At 41.0% G+C, this 27,068-nt stretch overlaps 1 protein-coding gene across 1 annotated transcript in view; it reads left to right on the top strand.

Annotated features, from left to right (window-relative positions):
• The first annotated feature begins 3,713 nt into the window (after positions 1-3,713).
• The window catches only part of COASY (Coenzyme A synthase), a 62,901-nt gene continuing 39,546 nt past the window's right edge, over positions 3,714-27,068 (top strand). Inside the window, exons 1-3 of the mRNA XM_069237712.1 lie at positions 3,714-3,845; positions 12,288-12,967; positions 20,092-20,306. Of these exons, the coding sequence (XP_069093813.1) occupies positions 12,310-12,967; positions 20,092-20,306 (873 nt within the window). The 5' untranslated portion in view covers positions 3,714-3,845; positions 12,288-12,309. The remainder of the gene's footprint in view (positions 3,846-12,287; positions 12,968-20,091; positions 20,307-27,068) is intronic.

A 27,068-nucleotide genomic window follows, 5' to 3' on the forward strand; every position in this document is an offset into this window, starting at 1 on the left:
TGATGAGTCATTGATCCTGTACAAAGTGTGGCTGCTGTTCATGCAGTCCTTTGCAAGCAAAACAGCTTGCTATGGCACCAAGCTGTACATGTGGTGTATGAGCTCTATTGGTTATGTGTACAGCTTGAGAGTGTACACACAGAAGGACTCCAATCTAGACCCTGTGGGTTGCCCTCCCACGCTAGGAGTTACAGGAAATATTGTATGGGAACTGGTCCAGCCACTCCTTCACTAAGGTTAGAACCTTTATGTGGACAGTTTATATACTGTACAAAGCTGGCACTGTAGCCAGCGGTACAGTTTGTTGTTGCCCCAAAAGATTCCCGCAGGACCTTGTCTTTAGGAAGCTTCAGAAATCCCAGAGCACTGCTTTGCATTCCAATGAACTGCTGGCAGTCAAGTTCTCAGATAGGCGTGATGTGTACATGCTCAATACAATTCATGTTGAGAGCACTTCCCCACCACGATTTGGGGACAGATGGCCGAAGTTCACAAGCCCACCTATATACTTGTTTGCAACATGTACATGGGCAGAGTGGATAAGAACAACCAGGTTCTTCAGCCATTCAATGCATGTCGTATTTGGGACAGTGCTCTGGCGCCACATATGCAAACCAACAAACCACAGACATTTTTGAAAACTAGATAACCAAGGGAGTCCAGGGTGGCTTGCATGGATCCCACAAGGTATTCGTATCCACAATGTTCTACAAACCTCAAACACTGACTGAAATCACACATTTTCCTTTCATTTCTTTGATGGACACTTCAGTAATCCGCAGGACTCAGCAAAATTCATACCACTCTGCATCACCCCACTTGTTTGGCTAGGCACACTGCCTGCTACAGGAAGGCTCAAACCAAGGTCAGGAGGAGCCCTGGCTAGGGGACTCCCATTGTCCTTGGCTTGATCTGTTTGTGTCACAGGTATTAGGCCTACCCACAAAAGTGAGGTACCATTTTTATCAGGAGACTTAGGGGAATACCAGGTGATGGAAGTTTGTGGTTCTCCGTAGATTCCAGAACTTTCCATCACAGAAATGTGAGGAAATAGTATTTTTTAAGTCAAATATTGATGTTTGCAAGGCATTCTGGATTTTAAAAAAACCCTAGCGAGTCTCGTGCATTTCAGCCTACCCTTCATACCCCTAAATGTCCAGTTTTCAAGAATGTACAGGTTGGCTAGGTTTCCTTAGGTGCCGGACGAGCTAAGGTTCAAAATCTAGAGCTACCCACACTGGGAAAAAAGGGTCCGTTTTACGTGGAAAAATGAGATGCATCAATGTTGAGTTTTGGACCCATTTCTTGTCACTGGCACTAGGCCTACCCACACACGAGGGACCATTTGTATCGGGAGACTTAGGAGAATGCAGGGTGGAGAGAAGTTTGTGGCTCCCTGTAAATTCCAAAACTAACTTTCCATCACAGAAATGTGAGAAAAATGAGTGTTTTTAGTAAAAGTTTGAGGTTTGCAGTGGATCCTATGTAGGAAAACCCCTTGAGACCCACTCACATCAGCCTACCTTGGATGCCCCTAGGTGACTAGTTTTAAAAAATGTACAGGTTGGCTAGGTTTCCCAAGGCGCCGGCTGAGCTAGGGTCCAAAACCTAGAGCTATCCACATTGAAAAAAAAGGGGTACGTTTTTGGTGAAAAAATGCATGTCGGGTTTTGGGCCGTTTCCTGTCGCAGGCACGAGGCCTACCCACACAAGTGAGGAACCATTTTTATTGGGAGACTTGGGGGAATGCCGGATGGAAGGAAGTTTGTGGCCCGCAGATTCCACAAATTTCCATCACATAAAAGTGAGGAGAATTTGTTTTTTTCAGTCAATGTTTGAGATTTGCAAGGAATTCTGGGTCACAAAACCTGATGAGACCCATGCAAGTCAGCCCACCCTGGATACCCCTTGGAGTCTAGTTTTAAAAAATGTACAGGTTGGCTAGGTTTTCCTAGGAGCCAGCTGAGCTAGAGTCCAACATCTGAGCTACTGACATTGGAAAAAAAAGGTCCGTTTTTGGTGGAAAAATGTGAAGCACCCATGTTGCGTTTTGGCCCATTTCCTGCCGCGGGTACTAGGCCTACCCACACAAGTGAGGTACCATTTTTAATCGGAAGACTTGTGGGACCGTAAAATAGTAGAACATTTGTTATTACCAAATGGATTTCGCTGCATTTGTGATTTTCAAATTTAAGCCAGTGTATACGAAAGAAGACATTTGGAAAAATACCCTCTAAATCATATACTAGTATGGGTACTCACAAATTCAGGGATGTACAAATAACCACTGTTCCTAAACTCCATAGCTTGTGCCCATTTCTGAAATACACAGGTTTCCTTGATACCAATTTTTCACTCTGCCTATTTCGCTATATGAATTGGTCTATACCTGGTACTCAATGAAAAAACATTGTATGGTGCAGATCAGTTGTTATAACTGGGTACCTTGGGTTCTTGGAGAACCTACAAACCCCATTTCTCCCCGAAACCGGAAGAGTCTAGCAGATGTAATGGTATATTGCTTTTGTAAACTGGCCATTGTGACAAAAAGTGCCAGATGAAAATGTTGTCACAAATGCAATTTTTTTCCTACTCCTTTTCAATATTTCTTTATTTCAGCAGTTATTTTCCTTGGAAAACATAGAGGGATCTACACATATGACTCATTGCTGAATTCGAAATATTGTCTTCCTTTCATAAATCTATAGCTTCCCTGGATCACCCATGAATTTCAAACTGGTTTCCACCACAAACCGGAATTAGGTTGAGAGCACAAAAATTAGAAAAATGGGCTACGTCTTTGAAAAATGCCTGAACTGTGGTAGATTTTTTTTTTTCCATTCAGCTCTGCATGTTCCTGAAAGCTGAGAAAATGGTGGCTTTAGTACAGCAAACCATTCGTTGAAGTCATTTTTAGGAAGAAAAAAAAAAAAACATATCTGGTGCACTTTTTTCCCATATTTGTCCAACAAAACCTCTATATTTTGCCCATTTTCTTGGTCCCCTGCAGGGAACTCTACAAACCCTGGGTGCCTTTAGAATCTCCAGGATGCTGGAAAAAAAAAGTGCTCAAATTTGGCGTGGATACCTTATGCGGAAACAAAGTTATGGAATCCTAAGCGCGCACTATCCCAAATAGCCAAAATACGTCTCAGCATTGGTGGAGGGGATGGGGGGAAGCAGTTAAGGGGTTAATATACTGCCATACATGCCAGGGTTGAAAGTGTCAGCAGGGTGTGCATCGAATCAGTGTCACATAACAAGCCTACCCTGTGTTAGTGAGTGCTAGAGATACCACGCGTGTCTTAGACACCTCCTACCACACTTCCTTCAGGGTCGAGGCTGCACCAGTACGGTTTCACGTCTAGCTGGACAAATGCCAAAAGGGACTGTCCAGCTGTTACTCATAAACGAATCGCTCCCCCTCAACCCATCTCCACTCACCCCACCCTCCTTCAGTTCTTCCAGGACGTTAACTGCCAGTAGCCTCGCCTAAAGCACCCAGTTTATAACTAACTCAATTCGACTGGCCAGAGGCAGGAATACAAGCTGAGCCTCTGCCTCTTTGAAGGTAGGCGGCGCCAGCGACGGATATGACAACTCCACAGCCAATCGGAACGTCGGATCCCTGTATGGCGCGCTAGGATTGGCTCGGGGTTCCACTGCTCCAATCCTAGGTCAGCTTACGCATTAGCAGTATCGCCCACTCACAGACGACGTCCAGGACCATGTTCTGCCATGGGATGTTATGCGACCCGGAAGTGGTAATGTTTTGGCCAAATGAAATGACATGACAAGATCAGCTACGGACGACTGGCATGAGGCTGAATTTACGGACGGTCCGTGTAAGTAGCGGGTAGATGGTCAGTCCTTGATGGAGGACAAAGCTTCCAAACTTGGGCGTAACCACACTAGTCACTCCGAAGTACTGTAAAGCACGTTTGTCATCTCAGCATACGTAGGCGACCAATGAATGCATCAATTAGGTGCTCGTAGGACATAGTTTATGTCCCCAATAATTTACTTTTCTTCTAATGACTTGAAAATAGGCGATCTAAAAAAACCTCAATATAGACTCTTCTAGCATTTGATAAGGAATATCAGCTAGCTGTCTAAAAGCCTCTTGTAAGATGTCTTGTAAAATGGTTTGCTAGCCTATGATGCTTAGGGCACGGAGTGTTTACGATGTCTTTGTTTTCTTTTGAAAGTATAAATGTACAAAAACGCGTGATAAATAATGGGCAAATATTAACAAGAGATAATCCCATCTGTATTTTTCCTAAAAAAAAGTATAACATTATACACCAGGATTACCATTATTGTTTTTCATAAAAAAAATTGTTTAAATTGGGAATAGTGCTTCTCACACACACACATAAGGTTTTACCCAGAAGTGTGATTGTTTCCCGAAGTGTCTTCAGCTTTCAGAAGCTGCTCTGCGTACAAAATAACTCGGAACAGTTGCATTTAAACATCAGGTTCTAGCCTTAGTGGCCACATGTGTCATTTAGTGTGTTGTCATTGAAATCTCCACCCAGGCTTCTTATGTGTGAGTTGCTGTAAATGGGCCAGCTTCCACGCTCGTGGGTAAAAAAAAATATTCATAGTCACTCGCAGAAAGAAAGCTACTGCAGATCCATTAATGTCAAGTAACTACAGACTTACATCTCAGCTGCTCTATCTAGTTAAAATCGTGGAAAGATTTGTGAACAAGAAGTTGTCTGCTTTTTTGGAATGTCACACCCTATTAGATGAGGAGCAATCTAGCTTCATGCAGACTCGCAGTACTAAATTGGCACTAGTGCTGGCACGGGACGAACAGAGGATATTGGTGAATCTTAGTCAAATGGTGGCCTTGCTCTTACTAGATCTATCAGCCTCATTTGACATGGCTAATCATAAGATGTTAATCGTAAAGTCTTCAGGCTTTGGGGATAAATGGCCAAGCGGTTGACTGGATCCAATCCTATTTGAAGGACAGATCACAGGCTATATCTCTCTTCTCTTTTTGATTCACATTTGAAGCAGTGGAATATGGTGTACCCTAGGTTTCAGTGCGGAGCCCAACTCTTTTTATTATCTGTTTGCACCCACTTGCAACTTTTATTAGGTCCTTTGGCATTAATTTAATCAACTACGCAGATGATACGCAGCTAATTTATACTTTGGACCATTCTCAGCCAGAGTAATTAGACAAATTTCGCAACTGTCTAAGAAAAGTCTCAAGATGGGAGAGCAGCAACTACTTAAAGTTTAATTGGGATAAAACAGAAACCCTATGCTGCACCACAAGTAAGCCAGTGGTCGGGCTTCTCCTCAGTTTCTGGCCTGGCCGAACAGCATTAGTTGGGAAGCATCATCCCTGTTATGCACCTTAGGAGTCTGTTTTGATAACAACCTATCCCTGGAGGTCCATGTCAACAAGACATCAAAGACATGTTTTGCAATCTGCAAAAAATATTACTTTTTTAGGTCGAGCGCGCAAGCGCCCTGACATGCTGTAATCTATTTAGGGCTTTTAACAATGCCCACTGCACCCATCACTATCACTCGTTCAGGGGCTTGCCTTTCAAAAATCCTTTGTTATCATTGGTGAATGCTTTACGTTTGTCCCTCCTTGGGGCAGTTTTGTTACCGCCTTGGCAGTCGACCCTGTTACATGGATAACTGCACGATTGCTGATACGTTTCTTTTTCCTTTTGTGTCTCTCCTTTACGCACATGCTCATGGCCACCATGGCACTTTGAATCGGTTCACTTATGTCAACTGTTTTATTTTCAATTTATGTGGGAAGAAAAGTCCAGTTAGGAATTTACAACACTAATAGCTCTAACTCGAGTAAAAGCGAGAGCCATTGCATTGCAAATGCTTGTTTCAAATCACTCTGTATAGTCTTTAGAGCAATTCACAACAAAGGCCCCATGTTTTTGTAAATTAATTTTAGGTGCTATACATCGCTGCCACACCTGCATTTTTCAAAGTTCAGTCTTCTGTATATTCCCCAATATTACACGGTTAGTATGGGCAGCTAGGCATTTTCAGTCAGGGCTGCTCAACTTTGGAACAGTCTTCCGCCTTCTCTTACAGCTTTTCAAGATCTTCTCAAGTTTAGTAAGGCATTGAAAACGTGTCTCTTCCACGCTTGACTTCCTCAGACACCTTCAGGCTTTCTCTATGAGGTTAGCGCCAACATTCCTTTGAGATCGTAGTGCGCTTTACAAAGCTTTGTTCAATTAAGTTAAATTCTCGCTAGTGAAGAAAGTGAGTGAGTGAGTTCTCTGCCTCTGCTGAATCACACCATGCTGATGACTGAGCTCAGTAATGATTAGAGTTCATGTTTTTTTGCACAGATTAGAATAGATTTTATTCATGTGTAACAAAATGTATTTTGCCTTACCCAACATAGTTAAGCTATCATCGGATAAAAGTGGCATTAATACAGAATCAGGATTAAATTTGCTATGGGACATGGACCTCTTTTTATCCATGGTAAGCACACTATTTGTTCTTCATCACCCTGTGCTTTATTCTGGGATGTAATTAACTCTGTTCGTTCATGTATCAGTGGTGCATGAGGCTGCATTTGTTCATACCACCACCTCTGGCCCTCATTTAGAACTTGATACCAAATCAACAGTGAAATAACAACGTTAGCACACTCAGGACACGTAGTATTTATTACACATGGTTTGAGTTATTCTCGAACATCAGTGCATATTTATGAGTGAATAGTTGCCGACAGCCTTTTGCCGGTTTTACTGGTCACATTCTTTCCAGGAGTAAGATAGTATTTTATAAATACAGTATTGTCAGATTAAATCAACAATATGCAGTAAATATAAAATAATCAAATTACCGTCCATTTATTGCATTATTAAGTATTACTTGTGAAGGAACCAGGTTTTATCCTCTTTTTTTTTTTTAAACATACAATGGTCTGTTTTGATGACAGATCAGATAGCGTTGTCATGGATTTATCGATAATGCTTTGTTGAAGTGCGAATCCAAAGTCCCTCAAACAGATTTATTTTACGCCCTCATGCAACCATGAATGAACATTGTTACACGCTGTTCAGTCCCAGCAACAGCTGAGTGAATTCCTGTGACAAATACGTTGTCTCGAAAAAGAAACAGTTCTACTATTAAATATATGAACTGCTATACCAAGAAAAATACTGCCATCAGAAAAGGTGGGCTCACAGTGCAACTAATGCGAAATGTAATCTGTGCTAAGAAACAGTGCTAAACAAAATAATAGGCTTACACCATGAGCACAGATCAATGAACCACATGATTAGCCCTCACAAGATTGTACAGTAGAATACAATTATAACCGAGATACAGATGAATTTGTGATAATACTTGCCACATAAAACCCAACAAGTCATACAGGCCATCATTGCCACCATACAGAAGCCCAGCACACTGTGTGAAAATATTGAGGAAAAAGTTATGTTATACTTTCTGTGTTTTTGTTTCATCGATAAAATGGCACATTTGTGTAAGAAGAATGTAAAATGTGCTATATTCTTTTCATCCAAACGCTGTTCTGTTTTGTTAGTCTTAAAAGCACCCAGTCATACTTAACTCTGTTATAATACACAAACAATAGTGGCTGTGCTAGTGGTTCGCACTTCCTTTAGTATGCAAGTGAAAACATTGGTCGTATGGTATGCTCCATTTTATCAAAGGTGCCAACCGGTACTGCACCCAACCACTTCAAGTGCATTCGTATTGGTTGAGAACCAACCTCACTCAAGAACAGTTATGTACCAGGGCTCACCGAAAAGTCCATAGGGTCCAGTCCTTACTGTATTTGCAAAGCAGTGTACAACACGGATATACATTTCATCATGAGGATTTTATTTATTCATTGTCACATGTTTCCCATTAGAACCACAGCTAATCCAATGACAATACGTGTTTCCTCAATATGACTTCCTCAGGGCTGTAAGATAAGTGTAAATAAAAACAAATATGTAGTAATACCATATACAGTAGATACTTAGCTCTGTTCTTGATATCCAGAAACACTCAAGTGCCACTTATGTGTACCTCTGTATTTGCAGTGCAGTAATTCTGCACCCGCAATTATCAATGCCACATACTCCTTAATGGAATGGGAAATTACGTAATTCCATAATTCTCTATCTTTTGGCACGTGAAAGAAACGTATTAATAATGCTTGTAATATTACTATTTTACCTGTAATAACTATTTGAACAGAAATCAGTGTTTTCGCCAAAATCGGTATGAAGTTGGAGCCTATGCCCGTGATCTCTTTTCCACTAACCTTAAGGAACTGAAGCTGTGCTCTGTTGTACTAGTGTTGTGTTGTATTGTAGTTATTTAATTTATACCACACACCACGTGTTAGCTATCCAGCTACTTTGAGACCAGAGATAACAATACAAAGTATAAGAAAGAAATAACACATAAAATCACAAAAATTGTATGACTACGTCTCATCCTGAAACTACAAGATTGCACCCAGACTGGCTAATTATTGCTTATGGGGTGGAAAATTCCAAAGTCACACATAGAACTGTTATTGATAGTACTTGTCACTTTTTGTCAGGAAATCTATAGCATGTATGAGGGGACAGAAGCCATCCTCCTCTGTCGGAGGATGGTATATTTTGGGTACACTCTCAATATCAAGCATCTCTGCAGAAAAATCCACCTTCATTAGATTCACTTATTGACTTCTACATAGTGAAAAAACAGAAGGCTAGAAAATACTAAAAGTGCGTGAAATTCGTGTAATTTCCTTTGGCATAACTGGTGGAATGTTAGGGAAATGATGCCAAATTATTTGAACTGCCATCCGACCATTTAGCACTTTTTCTTTTTAAAAAAAAACAAAATGCATTCTCACAATTATTTTGTGCTGAGAACAAAATGGATTAAATTGCACAGCTGTTTGTGTTCTCCTCATTCACATTTTTTCTGTGCCCCAGCGATAGGTATTTTTCCCAGATGTATGGAAAATAATGCAACCTGGCATAATGATTTAATTTTGGGCCTTTCACGTACCAAGCCTAACGTGAAATGCCAGAAATTATGCCCTATTACATCAGTATAACAACAATTTTGCCGCAGACTTAGAAATACTAAACTGGGCAGGGGGGGGAGAGCATTTCAGGTCATATACGTTTTTGCGCTGAACACACAGTATTGTCTTGTTTGTAAAGGAATGTTTTGTTCCATTCAAAGACGCACAGACTAAGTTTAACATGGGAAGTAGACATTACAAAACAAGTGGACAATGTGAAATATCATGGGCTTCTGGGGACAGAAGCCATCCTCTGTCGGAGGATGGTATATTTTGGGTACACTCTCAATATCAAGCATCTCTGCAGAAAAAAGCACCTTCATTGGATTCACATATTGACTTCTACATAGTGAAAAAACAGAAGGCTAGAAAATACTAAAAGTGCGTGAAATTCGTGTAATTTCCTTTGGCATAACTGGTGGAATGTTAGGGAAATGATGCCAAATTATTTGAACTGCAATCCGACCATTTAGCACTTTTTCTTTTTAAAAAAAAACAAAATGCATTCTCACAATTATTTTGTGCTGAGAACAAAATGGATTAAATTGCACAGCTGTTTGTGTTCTCCTCATTCACATTTTTTCTGTGCCCCAGCGATAGGTATTTTTCCCAGATGTATGGAAAATAATGCAACCTGGCATAATGATGTAATTTTGGGCATTTCACGTACCAAGCCTAACGTGAAATGCCAGAAATGATGCCCTATTACATCAGTATAACAACAATTTTGACGCAGACTTAGAAATACTAAACTGGGCAAGGGGGGAGAGAGCATTTCAGGTCATATACGTTTTTGTGCTGAACACACAGTATTGTCTTGTTTGTAAAGGAATGTTTTGTTCCATTCAAAGACGCACAGACTAAGTTTAACATGGGAAGTAGACATTACAAAACAAGTGGACAATGTGGAATATCATGGGCTTCTTTTATAAAACTATCTGCACATATATATTTGATTTGTACATTCAAATACATTTTTACACAAGTGCAAAACAACCTTTATCACTCAATGAGGTTTCAGTGACAAGATTTCAGGGAATGTGGATATTCTAGTCTGCCAGAAAGCTCACTGTGAGTAATGAAATGTGTGTATATATATATATATATATATATGTGTGTGTGTGTATATATATATTTATATTTGCATCCAACGATTCTACCATTCGAAATCCTCTTCCATGGTAGAAATCAGACTGCACCACAGGAATGGGATTTTTTAAAAGTTTTTATTCAATTTCTCACCAACAGTGCATTCAGGACAACAGGGACAGTTGATGCATTTCGGCACTCATCTTCCAAGGAGGGGTGGAGAAGAGAGAGAGAGATAGAACACCCGTGTTCATTTGCACTTGAAGATTTTGAACATTATAAGGGCCAATTAGATGGAATGGGGCTATGAGTAAGTCCCTCAAAACGAGAGCCGTAAACATAAAACACAAAATTACAAGGAAACCCCAAACTTACATAGGCAAATCCGCATGAGACAAGTTTCCAAGGTTTATTTAAAATTAAGAATCAATACAGAAGACAAAATATAAATTTTTAAATGACATGCTTGAAATGGAAAAATATAAGTGCAGGTACTCTGTGCCAGAGTACCTGCTTGTTTCTGAGAAGTGCCGGTACTCTCCAATTAAAAGTATTACGGTTTCCTTGAGAAGTGCAAGTACTCTCCCTCTCATAATTAAAAAGTGCTGGTACTCAGTACCGGACAGTACCGGCCCATTTACAGCACTGGTTAAATGAGAGGATAACATAACGTTAATCACCTCAAAAATATTCAAGGTATACGATCAATAAGCACTCTGACATGGAGTCACCACTACATGAACACGGCAAACATCCCAAAACAACTGTTTTTATAGCATTTTAGCAACAAAGATTCGAGCTCTAACCATGTGTGAAGTCACACCATGGGTTGTACTCCTAAAATTACAACTCAAGGCAATCTTCATTTAGAAGTTTCACTACTTAAAACAGCCTCATTAAAGCCCTCCCAAACTTAGTAGTTAATTAGCACTTTTGTCTTATTTAAGAGCGGAAATGACAATAGCTGCTTGAAAATATGTCCAGGACACAGTTTTACCAGTAGGGCAGCAACATTGAAATGTCTGTGTGTTCCTCCAGGCGATTAGGAAAGTTTCCTCTGCAAGCTCGCAAATTGTTACAGCGAAAATAAACATCCCCACAGAACAGGGCACATTTAAACTATTTAAAAAAATAAAGGAAATCACTGTATAAACAAACTCATGAACACAGTGCAACTTTTATAAGCCATGTTTTAACTTCAAAGTTTGGCGTCCTACTGACGCCAATTTAAATTTACAACATTATTATGTTAAATGCAATGCATTTACACTATTTACGACTCATCCATGTTAATGAAATGGATAAAGTTTATTAATGAAACGCATAAAGTTTATTAGTTCTAAAATAGCTTCACCAGTTTTGTATAAACGTTTAGTTAAGGGTACAGGACAAATCTAAATGCACAGATACGATTTGGAAAGAAGGCATGATGTTTTTGATCTTGTTCAGATTATGAGCTATCTTTTCCAAACACCTTCAGGATCTAGAACAATCTGAAGATTTTACGTCTATTTTTAATTAAGGATCCGGATAATCAAGTTTTGCCCTTGCATTTGGAACAATGACCGATACAGATATTGTTTTGTATGTCTGTTAATGAAAGTGCCATTTACAACTGCCCAATTAGTGCAAATGTCAGTGGAAAATTAAACTACACGGAAGTGGAGTTCTGTTAGGTACCCCATGCCTACTTTGAGCTGTGTTTGAATACTGATGGGGCCGACTCAGCGTTCATCTTTCAGAGTCTGAAAATGTAGTTCCATTGTACTATAGAGACACGAAATGGGGAGCAGACGTGCCAGGTTGGTACATGAAACAGCTAAGATGAGTTCTTTAATCCTTTATTAGTATTAAAAACTAACAAGGCAGTCAAATAATTAATATTGAATTATTTACTAGCGAAGAGGGCGATGGAACCAAGGAAATTATATAGGCAGCAATCTTTTTGTAGATGGATATTGTTGTCAGCCCCCTCTCACTAAAATATGTGCTGAGAACATCCAAATAATTGTTTGTGAGGCAAAACATCAGAAAGTACAGATTTTTACATTGGAAGTATATTAAAGTACAGCCTTTTCCTTTGACTTTATTTTGTGTATTTTCGGTACATTTATGTATTTTGTCTTTGTGCTTCCATTTCCAGAAATAAGGCCAGTGTACTCAGAATGTCAGTATTTCGTTCTGGGGTTCTGGTGCTGACATCTCCACTCTCCAGCTTGTCACAACGAATTGTGCCCATTCTGTCCTCTGCCGCCAGGATCGTTCAGGATACGCTTTATGTCCATCTGCAACCAGGCCTCAGCTTTACTGGCTCCACCCAGCCCAGGTCTGCTTACATCACTGCAACGCACGAAGTGTGCAGCCTCATTCGGAAGGTCTACTCTGATGCTGATGTTCACAGCCACCTGGACGTTCGAGTCCTCCTCACCAATATCCGGAACCAAAATGTGAACCTGCACCCCCTGTCCTCTGTTCAGAACCTATCTCACCCTCCAGAGGTCGTTCTTACAGATTTTCAGACCAGCGATGGTGGGCAATATAATCCAGTGAAACAACGCCTGGAGCGTTATGCCACTAGCTGTTACAGCTGCAAACCTAACCTAATATCAGTATTGTTGTATCCTGAGTACAGTGTGCCGGATGAGGGCACTGAGATAGAGGAAGTAGAGAATGTCGGTTCCGAGCTGGAGAGTCACAGCGATGTGGTAGTGGGCGGCACCTTTGACAGACTTCACAATGCTCACAAGATCCTTCTGAGTGTCTCTTGCCTTTTAGCAGAATGCCGACTCCTCATAGGAGTATCTGATCGCGATCTTCTTAAAAGTGAGTCATAATTTTGTTCCTAAAAAAAACAGTTACTGAGCTTGGTGTTGCTGATAAGTTTGCATGCTGCTAAGGTCCCCCAAGTGTATTATAAGGGTAAGGTAGATCCAGAAAACATCTCTAAGTTAAGAGAATTTGTTATTACAGCCTTGGATTGATTCTCACATATATATATATATATGGAGGGTTGGTTCATGGCTTCATGTGCATTTGGAAGTAGTGCTTTAAGACTAAAGGTCAGTTTATAGAATTAAGCTGTTAGCATTTTCCTAATGTCAGCAGGGTAGTCCAGGTGAGTGGCGTGAGCAAACTGCTTCAAAAGCATGTTTTCTTTTGTGTATCTACTGCTATTACCATGGTTGTAAATGTTTTTGTCATCTGGTAGCTTGACAGACACTCTTTGTAGGATTGATTCATATTAGAGGTGGGCTGGGATGAAACTAACTGTGCCCCAAGTGCACTACTGGGCAGATCACTCACTACAGGAGAGCCAACTGGCTGAAAGGAGTCAATGAACCTTTCAGCTCAGTAGTGGCCTTAAGTTCCATCACTGTAATAGTTGATTACTAATGTAACTGTCAATAAGTTAGAAGCAAAGAGGTTTCTGGGGAGCACAGCCCTTCTTTCTTCGTTTGTGAATGATCAATTGCATACTTCAGATTGTCTAAAACGTCCTTAAGCCCTTCCACATCCATGCATCTCTTCACTGGAAGATTTATATAATCAAACCAAAGTCCCTGCCCAAATGCAAAATCCCAGGTTGACCCCTCTACTCTACCCATCTAGAGCCCATCCAGTATAAAAACATTTCAAATACAGCTTTATCTTCAGTCCCTTTAGATGAACCACAACAGAGAACTCTTTAGCAGCATGACACACTTATAAATTGTAGCATACGTCAGTGCCAGGCTCACTACTTAGTGCGAATGCACCAACTTCCCCAATACCAGTATTGGCTCGTCCTTGTGCAGACCTGAGCTACTATATTTAAAGAATCCACCCTTTCCTTATTGCTCAAAAGGTTTTAATTGTTGCTAATCACAGAACTTGGTGACTATTTGAAATTCTACAAAATAAATATCTTTATCCAACTCTGGTGTAATGAAATCTGTATTAAACAGGTCACTGCTCATGACCCAAATTGAAACAATGCTATTTACGATGTGGGAGATGAGTTTCTACAACAGGAGATGGCCGTGTTCAAGCATCCCACTTGATAGGGAGTCACCTGCATAGTGACTCACAAACTATACCTTCCTATGGGTGCAAGAAAGTATGTTTTATCCCCGTTGGAAGCGATAGTACAGAAAAAGTATTTTCCGTATTGCTGCCAAAAGAAATATTTTTTGCTTTTACACGTGTTGAAATAGACCTACAATTATATCTAGTTTTCAATTTGTATTATTCGATGGAAAACAATTCCTGATGTCCAGGGAGTGTTTGTAGTGAAATATAGGTGAATGTTTAAAAAGACGGAAATAAATTAATTAACAAAGTTTCTTAAGTGCAAGAATCCTCCAGGATGTGACTCATGTTGACTGTGATGGAATATGATTCATAGACATTTCATGTGTTTTTTTATGTCGTATTAAACATTTAAGTAACATGGTTGGAGGGAAGACTGTACTCATTCTGAAAGTACCCTTGGTGCCAATGATCTCATCACAAGACAGAAAAAATATGACAGTCCACAGTGTTAGCAGCCAAAGCAGATATGCTAGCCAGTCAAATTATCACGTTAGAAGCTGCATCAGAAATGGCACAGTTCGTGGTATTTAGAAGCATTCCTCCATAACACCTCTACTAAAATATTGCACTCTGCACCTCACAGACTCACTCTGATAAATACTTCCCTATCACAGGCCTATCGTAAATCTTTAAACCACTGGAAAAAATAGTTCCCATCCAAATAAAAAGACAGATTCGATCATTTGACATCTTTGATACATCCCACTTGAGATCCAAACAAAGATGTCAGGCTGGGTTGGTAATTATGTGGAATGGCCTACTCGAGCTCCTAGAGAATGGAGTCATTTACAGTGCTGATACTGTTAAGTCTTTTGACTGCTTACAACACAGGAAATCAACCTCCTTCTTTCCATTGCTCATGAGGTTTAGAGTGCTCATCTTTTCACCATTCTTTGCCCCGCTAATGCCAATCTCTTTATGGGTTGGTAGGAAAGGGTGTCTGTTTTGGGACACCACTGATTAGGACTGGACTAATAAAGATATAATACTGGGGATGACAATGTGATTATGATATGGACAGGAGAAGAATGTTTTTGGACTCATCTGAATATGAACAAATAAAAAGTATGTTACTATTGGTCACAATCTCAATTTTATGTCTTTCCTTGGGATCAATTTATATATTGCCATAAGGGCAAAATGCTCACAAAAAACATCATGCAATGCAAATGTATATGCCTCTAGCTGTCATCCCAAATCAGAGATCAAGACAGTACCTTTTGGGTAGACGGTGAGGGCCTGATGCTATTATTATAGCCAGGAACAAGAATTAAGGGATTCAGTAGAAGTCATGGAGCGGGGATTCTTAAATGGGGATATTATGAAGCGGCTGTTGCTACAGCTCAGAAGACATTCAACGGAATACAGAAACGTTTTTATGTCCCACACTAAGAGATAAGAAAGGATTCACAAAAGATTAGATAAATAACATCATAAAACGGATACACAGGAGTAAGCAGGATACTGAATATATTTTGGCACATATTCACTCAAAACCCACAAACCTCAAAATGTATAATGAAGAAGCCAATTATTACTATTAGAAAGCGTGTGTCACTTAAGAACATACTTAGTCCCAACTACACTTAAACCAAAAGAAAATTGGCCTCAGAGCAAAAAGAAAGGCTTCTTCAAATGTGAATGATTAGCAATGTGTAGCTAAGCTATAGATAGAACAAGCTTATTTGGATGCAGCTGCCAGCATGACGGTTAGTGGCAGTCACCACTGTATAGTTAGGTTAGAGTTTCCATAGAAAGTGTTTTTTGTTTCACAAATTACTTTGGAACTGTTTTTTGTTTATGAAACTACCCCCGAAAAGTATCTTCCTGTAAAGGTTTGTGCTGATCGTCAAGCAGGGCCTGAGTAAAAGATGGAATCCCAAAACATTGGTTTCTCATGTTCATTCCCATAGGAAGTCTGTTGCAGCTACAGACAACAGAATGGCTGAACAGAATTACACCAAGTTTGGCAAAAAGTTAGAACTATACTCCAAAAATGTGCTTTTTCTGATTTGGTGTAAATACGTTCAGACATTTTTGAGAAATTAGCATCTAAATGGGGGTTCCGGTTGGGAATGGAGCAGTTACAAATATGGGTGTCTGGACTGTTGGTGTTCAGATATGCTCTGATTGGTCACTTTAAAGGGGACGTGCCGTGCCGGTCCTAATTGGCTGGTCATAAGCTTCACAGTATGTTGTGGTGGCCATTACAGGACTTAGGGATGTGGTCCTGCATCTCGAAACTAAATAAAAAAAATATAAGGGGAGCAGGATGAGCGCACACTGACACCAGGGGTATGTGTGGGGTGGGGTTCTACAGGAACCACATGTCCCCTTGATTGACTGGTCACAATATGGAAAGTATGTTGTGACAGCCATTACCGGACTCTGAAACATGGTCCCCATTGAAATGCAAGTAGTGAAATCCTGTTTTGAAGGTCACACATAAGAGCACATATAAAGGGTGATAACAGATTTTAGTCACACCATAAATCATATGTTGGTGGTAGCATACTAAGGTTAGGAATTGTGTTGTGTTGAAAGGTGATTATACCCTGTGCAAAATGCTGATTCTCTGCTGGAAATTGAAGAACCATGATTGAAAGAAAGTACATTTTATCAGAGATTATTGAAGGTGCTCCAGAAGCCAAGATGACAGCGCATTTTCTATAAGTTCACACTATCTTCCTCAGACATGTGAGAATAAAGTCTGATAGAGTAAAACGTAACTCCAAAAGCAGTAGCACCTGTCGTTTGATTTCCCAGTGTTGTACTGCAGCCTCCTACAGTGTTCTAATGAACAAGTACAGTGCTAATATTCTTATTTATAGCAGAATTGTTGGACACCTCAAGCCATCTTGATGGGATCAAAGCCGTAAAAACTTAAAGCATTTCCTTTAAAAATGAGCAAAATGAGGGGGTCTGTTTTGACATAGAAATTATGGTTAGTTCTCTGGAATGCTAAAATTAGGGGACATTTTTTATGACTTCTCAAATATCTTTCTTGTCCATGTCAATAAAACATTCCACTGTGCAGACTGAAACATGACCTTTTAACACCAGCAACAGTCTGTCACTTAACTCCAAGGTGTTCTACTGGAGCCTGCAACAGTGTTCTAGTGAACAACTAGAGCGCTAACATTATGTATTTATGACAAAACGCCATCTTGATGGAATCAAAGCTGTAAAATTGAAAGCATTTCCTACAGAGGGTACTGTAGTAAATGAAGTGTAAATGAAGAACAGAAATTAGGGGTTTCTTTTTGTCCTAGAAATTAAGGTTAGTGCTGTATAAAGCTAAAACAAGGACACATTCCTAGGAGTTCTTAATATCTTCCTCCTCCATTTCAGTAAAACATTCTGCCATGCTGATCCAAATGTACTTCCAGTACCAACAGCAGTATGTCAGTTAACTTCCTAGAAATCAATTGCAGCATCACTACAGAGTTCTAATGAACAACCAGAGCAGTAACATTTTGTATTCAAGTCAAAAGTGAGGCACTCCTGATCTCCATTGTGTTGGAATAGGAGCTGGTGAATTTAAAGCCTTTCCTGAAGAGTAGGCTGAAGAAAATGAGTTTTGAGATGTTACTGCTAACTGGCATGAAATCGCTGTGTTCAAAATGTGAGGGGAGGTGTGGTTATTTAGTAGTTGCGGCATAATGTGTATTTTTAAATGGCTAGAAATAGGTAAAGAGAGACATCTGCATAAGTACATCATCTTCTTCCATGCCTGTTTATTTAGCCTGCCATCTTCTCAGCCACTTAACATCTTCATAACATTAACATGGTAACATTTTGTTAGCCATGTACATTATGTGTGTGTGTGTGTGTGTATAATACACTAGGGAAGATACTTATGATTATGATTTTCATATTTGTGTAACATGCAAATACATTTGCTGATATAGTGAGTGTGTATGTATCAGCATCATTTTTAGCAAAGACAGCCCACATTTAATACCTTTTTTGCATGGAAAAATTGTTGTTTTGCTTGAGTATCTAGATTCATCCGAAAGCCCAGTAGTGACATTGCATCTGTGTGCACTGTGGTAGCTTTATGTATAGAGGTTATTAAAAGGAAGTCCTATTTCACGTATATGACCATCTATGAAAATCGTACTATCTGGCTTCTATTTTGGGAAGTAGATGGGCTTTCACTAGCTTGTTAAATGTCAACAACTACCCAAACAAACATTTCAGGGCTCCCAGCTCTCTGTCTGTCACAGAGAACCTTTGCTTCTCCAGATCATCAGCATGTCGCAGACATTATTATGTCTTGCGCCAACATAATGGCACTGAATCTGTGGTAACTCTGCAAGCAAGGAAACCCAACAGCGTATGGCAAACATCTCCCTAAGAAACTCCTTACTAGGATACACAAATATTAGTGTGTGTGTATATATGTGTGTGTGTGTGTGTTTGTGCTTTCAGTGGTTTCCATTTGACACCAGGATCACATTTAAGGTTCTTTGCAGCATCTATAAAGCCTATACAGGTTCAGAGCCAAATTAGCTGTAGAACCTAACTCCAGTCAGCATCCAGCCTCTTGATCCATCTGCGGTCATTTAAACGGATGAAACAGAGAGATTCTTCAGAGTACAAGACCCTAGAGAGAGGACAGCCCTAGCTTGAGAAGCTAACCCTACTAAAAGTAATTAAGAAATCTATTCAAACTGAACTATTTAGACTCACCTTCTAAATTCTGGGCAGACCAGTGATGGGGGTGTGGGTGGCAGTGGGGTTTGATTTAATAATTTCAGACAATGCGACTCCATTGATCCGATTCTAACTTTTCCCTTCTTCATCTAGTTGTGTTGAGCTAATCTTGACTAGTGCTTTCAAGTAATGTAAAAATTTAACTCACGAATGAACGAACAAATACATGTAACACACCTGTCCCCCTAACTCGGTTTAACTAAAAAAAGAAATCCAGCCACTGTGAGGTTAATTACTATACAAAGACACACACCTTAACTGACTAATACCTTTCGAATTAAATTTCCAAAACTAGAGCCCACACCATAACTCCTGATAAAATGACTTTAAATTGTGTTTCTATCCATAAGAAGTACTTTTAAAAAACTTTGACAAAAGTGAGGGTAGTGCCTGTAGAACGATAATACTGCAAAATAAACTTCAATTCATATTCACATTTCCCAACACTGAATGTAACTCTCATTAACGCGAACAGAGTAAATATTATTTGCAGGAGGAAGGAGAGCTGTGACAATCCACCTTTGAATGCCTTTAGAGGTTTCAGACACTATGGTGGTCATGACGACCCTGGCGATCTGAAGACTTGTCGTCAGTCCTGAGGTGCTGGCGTCCTTGATCTGCCAGGGCAGCACTGCCCTGGAGATTACGACTCCCCTCTCCGCCAGCTTTTACATGGTGGTAGCACCGCCATGTAAAGGCTGGCGGAGGCAGGGTGCAGGGGGCCCCATGGCCAGCCCCCTTGCACCTTTCACTGTCTGCTTTGCAGACAGTGAAAAGCGTAACGGGTGCTGGTGCACCTTGTGCACTGCAACATTGCCGCCGGCTCAATTATGAGCTGTGTCAATGTTGTGGGCTGTTTCCTGCTGAGCCAGAGGACGTATATGCTGTTTCCGGGAAGGGGACAGCCAGGGAAACTCTTAATAGGGGCAGCGGGAAGGGGACCTCACTGGTGGTAACCCGACCGCAGGAGTTTTGGCAGGCGGCCTTTTCCACCCACCAAACTCATAATGAGGGGCTATGTGTTACTCATAAAGTATGCACCTTTTATTAAAATACTAATTCGGCCATTTTCTCCCAGTCTTTCCTGCTCAAACACCATTGCTTGGAAAATTCATATTTTTTGGTTAGTTTGGTGACTTCTCTTTTGAACCTTACAGATAAGATTCTGAAAGAGCTGATCGAACCGTTCGATCTCCGCGTGGAGAAGCTGTGCCAGTTCCTGGTTGATGTAAAGCCATCTTTAACATATGACGTTGTGCCCCTGTTTGACCCCTATGGGCTGTCAATAACTGATCCCGACTTGAAGTGCATTGTGGTCAGTGAAGAGACCCGCAAAGGGGGAGAGTCTGTCAACCGGAAAAGACTGGAAAATGTAATTATTTTTCAGAATTGCTTGCATTCTTCATTTTGTAATTTTGTAAAACTTGTAAAAGAGTTAATGTGCTGGGTGAGAGTGAAGCTAAGATAGGCAGTTGATTGGTGGTAATGTGAGAGGGGTATGCTGTACAATTCACATGCTTCACGTACTATCTGTTAATAATATCTGGAGGTAAAGCCATAAGTCCTATTGCCGATTGTGAGGGCACACGCTCTACGATTTGGACACATCTTAGTTTCCTCTGAGAGTTTTCATTGTAGACTGGCCCTGCTTCCTTCTATTTCAGAATTCAGTAGGAAGCTTGAGAAAACACTGGTACAGTGGAAAACAACACAAAAAATGCTTTCTTTATACAATGCATCTCTGCGATAAAGAATTTAACATGTGACAACTCAGTGTACTTTTAAGATGTAATAGTCCCTCATCCATTACAGTGGAAACACTCCCTAAGTGATGGAATGATTCACCAAACAGCCAATAGGTCAAGGTGAGAGAAAATTACTTTTCAGACAGGCGCACTACCAAGCCCGACATAAAAACATTGAAAAAGTATGGAAAGAGAGAATTCAGAATTGATGGGGGTTGTACGTGGAGTGCAGCTGCAGGAAGATTTTAGAGATGGTGTTGAACTGAGGAACAGATGGGGACAGGGACAACACAGATATTGGAGAACTCGCAAATGTGTCTGGGAATGAAGTACTAATGCAAACAGTTTTAAGTCACTGGTAAAGTAGCCAATTACCTAGCACCCCTTCCCCACCCAACCCCCACTCTACCCCACCTTCTGTAAGGGGTGTTTTTAAAGTGATTGGGACACTCATAAGTCATCCCATTAAAATGTGTGCACAAAAGCAGGTTCTTTTTATTTTTATAGCTGGACATGCACATGTACACATTCATAACCCTTGTTCTTTCATGCAGGTAATAATTGCATTTAAAATATTCTGTTTTGTTTTTAGGTTGAGCGTAAGCGTATGACCTCTTGTATACTTTTAAGTATATTTCTTCTGTGGGCTTCCAGCTATTTCATTTGTTGGTTTCAGTGTCATTTAAAAATCCTTGCTTGCTAGTGGTCAGTCATACCTCTTTGTCCCTCCTTCTTCTTTGTGGGAGCATGGACCAACTACTGTATAATTACGCTTTGTCCTGTTTATCTGGTCTGTAGGGGACTTTTTTTGCCATTTGTTTCTGCTCCTGTCCAGGGAAACTTCTCTTTTCATTTGCAGAGAATTCTTCCTCTGAGCTTAACTGTAAACAAGGTTATAAATCAGGCTGTTATCTTGGTCACATTTGGTCTTTATTGCTCTCTGCACCTTCTCTCAGCTGCCTGGCTCCCACCCTTACGTGGCTTGGATTTTCTTTACTAAGTGTGCCTGTCTGTGTGCTGAGAGCTTGTAATTGCTTATACCCTAGGCAACCAGCTCTACCAGGGCTCTGCAATCTTTAGAGACAGTGCCCACTTCTCTTCCATACTGGGATCCCACTCACAGCTCCATCAGTGCACCGCAGTTCACACACTCCAAACCCTCAGCTGTGCAAGTCCCAGGAACCACACACACATTGAATGCCAGAGCACCTCAGTTCTTGCAGTCAGTACACTCTGCTGCTTCAGTACTGGGACCTCGAGCCAGCTCCATTATTGCACCGCAGTTCACACACTGCAAGCCCTCAGTCTTGCCAGTGCTAGGAACCCCACACGTCTGCCAGAGCACCTCAGTTCTCTCAATCAGTACACTCTGCTGCTCCATTACTGGGACCTCGGGTGCAGCTCTATCAGTTCACCGCAGTTCACATGCTCTGAGCCCTCAGTCCTGCCAGTGCTAGGAACCCCACACACGTCTGCCAGAGCACCTCATTTCTTGCAGTCAGGACACTCTGTTGCTCCAGTACTGGGACCTCGGGCACAACTCCATCAGTGCACTGCAGTTCACGTACTCCAAGCCCTCAACCGTGGCAGTGCTAGGAACCCCACACACACTGTCTGCCAGAGCACCTCAGTTCTTACACTCAGTACACTCTGCGGCTCCAGTACTGGGACCTCGGGTGCAACTCCATCAGTTCACTGCAGTTCACATGCTCTGAGCCCTCAGTCCTGCCAGTGCTAGGAACCCCACACACGTTGTCTGCCAGAGCACCTCATTTCTTGCAGTCAGTACACTCTGCTGCTCCAGTACTGGGACCTCTGGCATAGCTCCATCAGTGCACTGCAGTTGACACGCTCCAAGCCCTTAGCCGTGCCAGAACTGCACACACACCGCCTGCCAGGGCACCTCAGTTCTTACAGCCAGTACACTCTGCTGTTCCAGTACTAGGACCTTGGGCGCAGCTCCATCGGTGCACCTCAGTTTCACCCCGATGAGGTCACTTCCTTTCCTATACTGGGACACCACTCACGTACAATTCCATTACAGCAGCTCAATTCTAATATTCAATCCCACTGCTAAGCCAATGCTGGGCCCAAAAGAGCAAAAAACAGCTCAGCCAGTGCACCTTAAGTCTAACATCCAATGCCACTGTTGATGTGAACCACCACAGCTCTGCCAGAATCCATCAGTTCTAACATTCAGTGCAATAAGGTTCACTGCAGCCCCCCATTATTCCAATACCAGGAATTACACAGCACTCCATTTCTCATTCCTCACCCGCTGCCTTTCTGTTACTCCAGCACTGGGCCAGGACACAACTCTGTCTATACTCCCAATCCTGATTTGAAGCACCCCAATATTGCTGTATTAGGGTTCACATACAACTCAGCTGTTCTATGGTGCCCACTGCTGTTCCACACTATGACTTCTGTTTGATGATGTGGGGGAGCCAATTAAAAATATTCTTAGCTGCCATCTTTATTTGGGAGGGTCTGTTTCACCCGTCTCACTCCGTTCTTTCCTTTACTCTGTTTACTCTCAATGTTTTCTTTCTCCTCCACTTTTCTCTTTCCAGCTCTTAAAATCCACGGGTAACAGTTTTGCTCTTTCTTTCAACTGTTTATTTCTACTCCTCTCCCTTTTTTTAATTTTTTTTATTTTCCCCTTCCTCCTGGCACCTCCTCTTTCAAACTCGCAAAAACTTGGGTATTTCTTTTCTTGTTTCATTCCTCTCTTTTTTTCTTCATCAGGTGTTCATTCTTTCACTATTTTTTCTCTCCCCTAGATTCTTTCTTTGTCTTTTTTATTTGCTCTTTTCTTTGACTCAGTAAGTGTCCTTTCACTTTTTTTTTTTTTTTTTAGATCTTTCTTCCTTCCTTTCTCTGGTGTTTTTTCTTATCTTTATCTGTCAATTCATGTTTTACTATAAATCCCTCTTTTTCCTGTCTGTATGTGGAAGCCACAAGTTACTCGAAGCGTCAAAGTGGTTTTCCCATTCTGTGTGCATGGGAAATGTGTCAGCACATACATGCCCAGATTCTTTCTCTGCTTGTTTCTTTCACCATCTCTTTTTTTCTCTAATGTTCATTTTTCCCTTCCTTTTCATACTTCTTTCATTATTTTTCCACTTTATCTTTCGTTCACTAGCTTCCTTCCCTTTTTTCTTTTGCTTTACGCGTTTGCCCTATTTCTTCTCTAAATTGTTTTCATTTTCTCGTTCTTTCTTTCCCTTCTTTTATTTATTTCTTTGCGACCCCTTCTCTTTCTTCCTTTTGTCTGTTGTATTCCTTTCGCTTCTCTTTTTCTGCCCCATCCGCTTTCTCTACTGAGGCCTAGTTATCAAAGGAGAAACAGGTGCAGTGGCACTGGGGCCCAGAGACCTATGGACCTCGCACAACTCTAATTATTGCTGTACTTTCCTACCAAAATTGCAGTCAACCATTTGCCTTTCTTACCCCAGGGCCCATTGCACCATTACTACGCCACTTGTTCTCTCGAACTTTACTCCTGACTTCCTCTTTCCTTTCACCCTGCAATCCGTCCCTAATGATATTTTTGTTATGGTGCTTTGAGCATTACACTCTAATGCCAAAAGTTTGTGTCTGATAAAGGTTTATCTGATAATTGTATATGTTTTAATACTCTCTCCTTGTTACAATTATGACCATGGTCCAGGCCAACTTAACATCCTTATCATACTATTATTGTTTTAACACTCTTGTTATGTTTGGGTGACCCTCCTAGTTTAATTCTCCTCTTTGGCTGTCTTCTGTCTTGTGTCTTTTTGTGGGGAATTGTGTTAGCCAGCAACTCTAATGGTGGGGTGGTGAAAGTGGTATTCTATTGGAATTATCGGCATGGCAGATTTAAATTAAGATGCTAAATGGCAACATTTTTATTTTTACTGCAGCTAGAGGAAGAAGGTAAATGGGAGTGCTTTAGTTATATGCAGGGCCACTGGAATTATATGGCAGGAAAAGATTAAATTATGACGGAGGGTTGACCAATTTATGTGGCAAGAAAAGTCCCAGTATCAATTTACAATGCCAGTTGCTCTAACTCAAGCAAATGCAAGACCTATTGCATTGCAAATGCTTGTTCTCTTCTTGCTTCACATCACACATTCTACCTAAACACTGTTTTCCTCTCTACTCAGCTCTGCATGCCCATTTACCTCTCTCCCCCTCTGTCCTCGCTACGTATCTTATGCCTGCCTCACCGCTCTTTTAATCGCAATTAATCTTTCTCTACCAAATCCTCACCCTTCTGCCACTATGTGCCTATGTTAACATCTGTCTTCACCCGCTCTGTACCTCAAATCTTTCTCTACTTCACCCATCTTTCTGCTGTGCTTCAGCTTTATCCCTCTTTATCTCACTTCTATCTACACCTCGTATTACTTTCAACCCTCTCTGCCTCATCTGTTTTCCTAATTTCCCTTTCTGCATCACATCAGTCCCACAACCTAATCCCTCTCTACCGCACAACACTGTCCCTTCTCTATATAATCTCTGTGTTTACTTCACCATTTATTTGCTATCTCACCTCTCCACCTCCTCTCTCTTTCTACTTCCGCTCCGCTTCCTTGATCTCTCTCACTACCTCACTCTTTTCTCACTGCTGCGTATCTTTCTCTCTGTCCATCACTAACTCTTCTCTCTCATCTGCTTCTACACCTGTGCTCTGTTTCCGCTTTCTTTCTACCTCTCGTTATACATCTCTCTTCCTCACCGTGTCCACTTTTCTCTCTACCACACTCGTATGTCTATCTACTTCACCTCTCGCCTTATGTTTTTCTGTCCTTCACTACAATCTCTGTACCTTTCTCTTTGCCTCACTACTCTGTTTACCTGACTTTTCTTTCTATTCCTCTTCTCATTCTGTCCTTCACTCCCTTAGCGCTCTCTCTACCCTGCATATCTTTAAGCTTCTCTCACTTTCTCATCGTTCTTCCTTTACCACTAACTCACCTCTCTTTCCACCTTACTTCTCTCTCTACTTCACCCCTCCGAGTACCACCCATACCTCTTTTTTATTTTCTTCTCACTGTTTTTATGTTTCTTTTTCCCTACCTCACTCTAAAACTGCACCTATCTCTCTTTTTCTCTACCTGGTCTGCCTACCTTAATTCATCTTTTCGTATGGCTACCGTACATTTTTATTTTTACTTTTTGCTCTTTTTTTCTCTCTCATCTCAGTGTGTTCTCATGTCCCTCGACTTCACAGCAGTGAGGAAGGACAAAGCAGGTGGAGATAATTAGGGAGACTATAATCAGTTGTTACCTGATGGAATGGCGAAAACCCTCAGAGAAGTACTTCGATATTCACCGTTGCAGTGATAATTCCAGACATGAATGAGGATTTATATGTAAAAACGAAATTTGCAGATTTATATAGCCCATCTTATCACGAGGCTCGAACCCGGATCCCCAGCTCCTAAGGTGGTCGCTCTGACCTTTGCCCTACATCCTTTCCCATATGTGATCATGAATATCTAAAAAAGCTATAAGTTAGATTTTTATTTGCAAATTTATTATTTCAAAATTCTGCACTAACCCACTAAACACCCGTCAAATCCCCCTTACCATCTCTTCTATTCGGTGTGAGGAATGGCTCGTGAGAAACTGAAACCCACACACAGTGTTGTGTGGATACTGGGCAGCCGAAACGTTGCCCTCATACATCCGAAGCGTTGCCCTCATACAGCTGCTGCACGAGGACCAGGTGGATATCGGAGAGCCTGCAATGGGAACTGGGGTTGGAAGCTGTTGAATCAGGGGATTCTGTAGCAGGTGAAAAAGTGGCGGTCTGAGGTGGGAAAAAGCGCTGGTGTCTCCCAAAACAAAAGGATGGAAAGAGCGAGTGAAGAAGTAGGCAGAAAAGAGGTATGGAAAAGGAGGGGAGCAGCGAGTTCCTATCCAAACCGTCAAATAGAAACTGAAAGTCCATTTGATCGAGATGCGTATTCCTTGCATTGCATTTTCATATTCCCTGGATTGAATTAATCAACTTTAATAATACTGATTTTTAAATGCATTCGTGAAATAGCATTGTCTGTTTCTGATCGTCAGGCAGTTCATTTTCAGAACAAGACTGTGTAAAAATCGCCATCGAACTGTGAAATAAACATGAGGAAATTATGGACTTTGATTTTAGTGTGAACAAATATGGCTACTGGCACACTGTGAATAATGAACCCCATCATGGTACACTTGGTTTAATATTCCAGATTGTAGAAGTATCTGTATGTTAGAATAGTGCCAGAAATCAGGACTTGATGTATTGCATCTGTAGTGGAATCCAACATAAAGGTGCACGACAGAGACATAAGAGATTCACGATTGTCAAGATCTCGTTGTGGCCAGTGATTTTTAACACTTGTACCCTTCTT

The sequence above is a fragment of the Pleurodeles waltl genome, chromosome 6 (genome assembly GCF_031143425.1).
Source record: "Pleurodeles waltl isolate 20211129_DDA chromosome 6, aPleWal1.hap1.20221129, whole genome shotgun sequence".
Lineage (NCBI taxonomy): Eukaryota > Metazoa > Chordata > Amphibia > Caudata > Salamandridae > Pleurodeles > Pleurodeles waltl.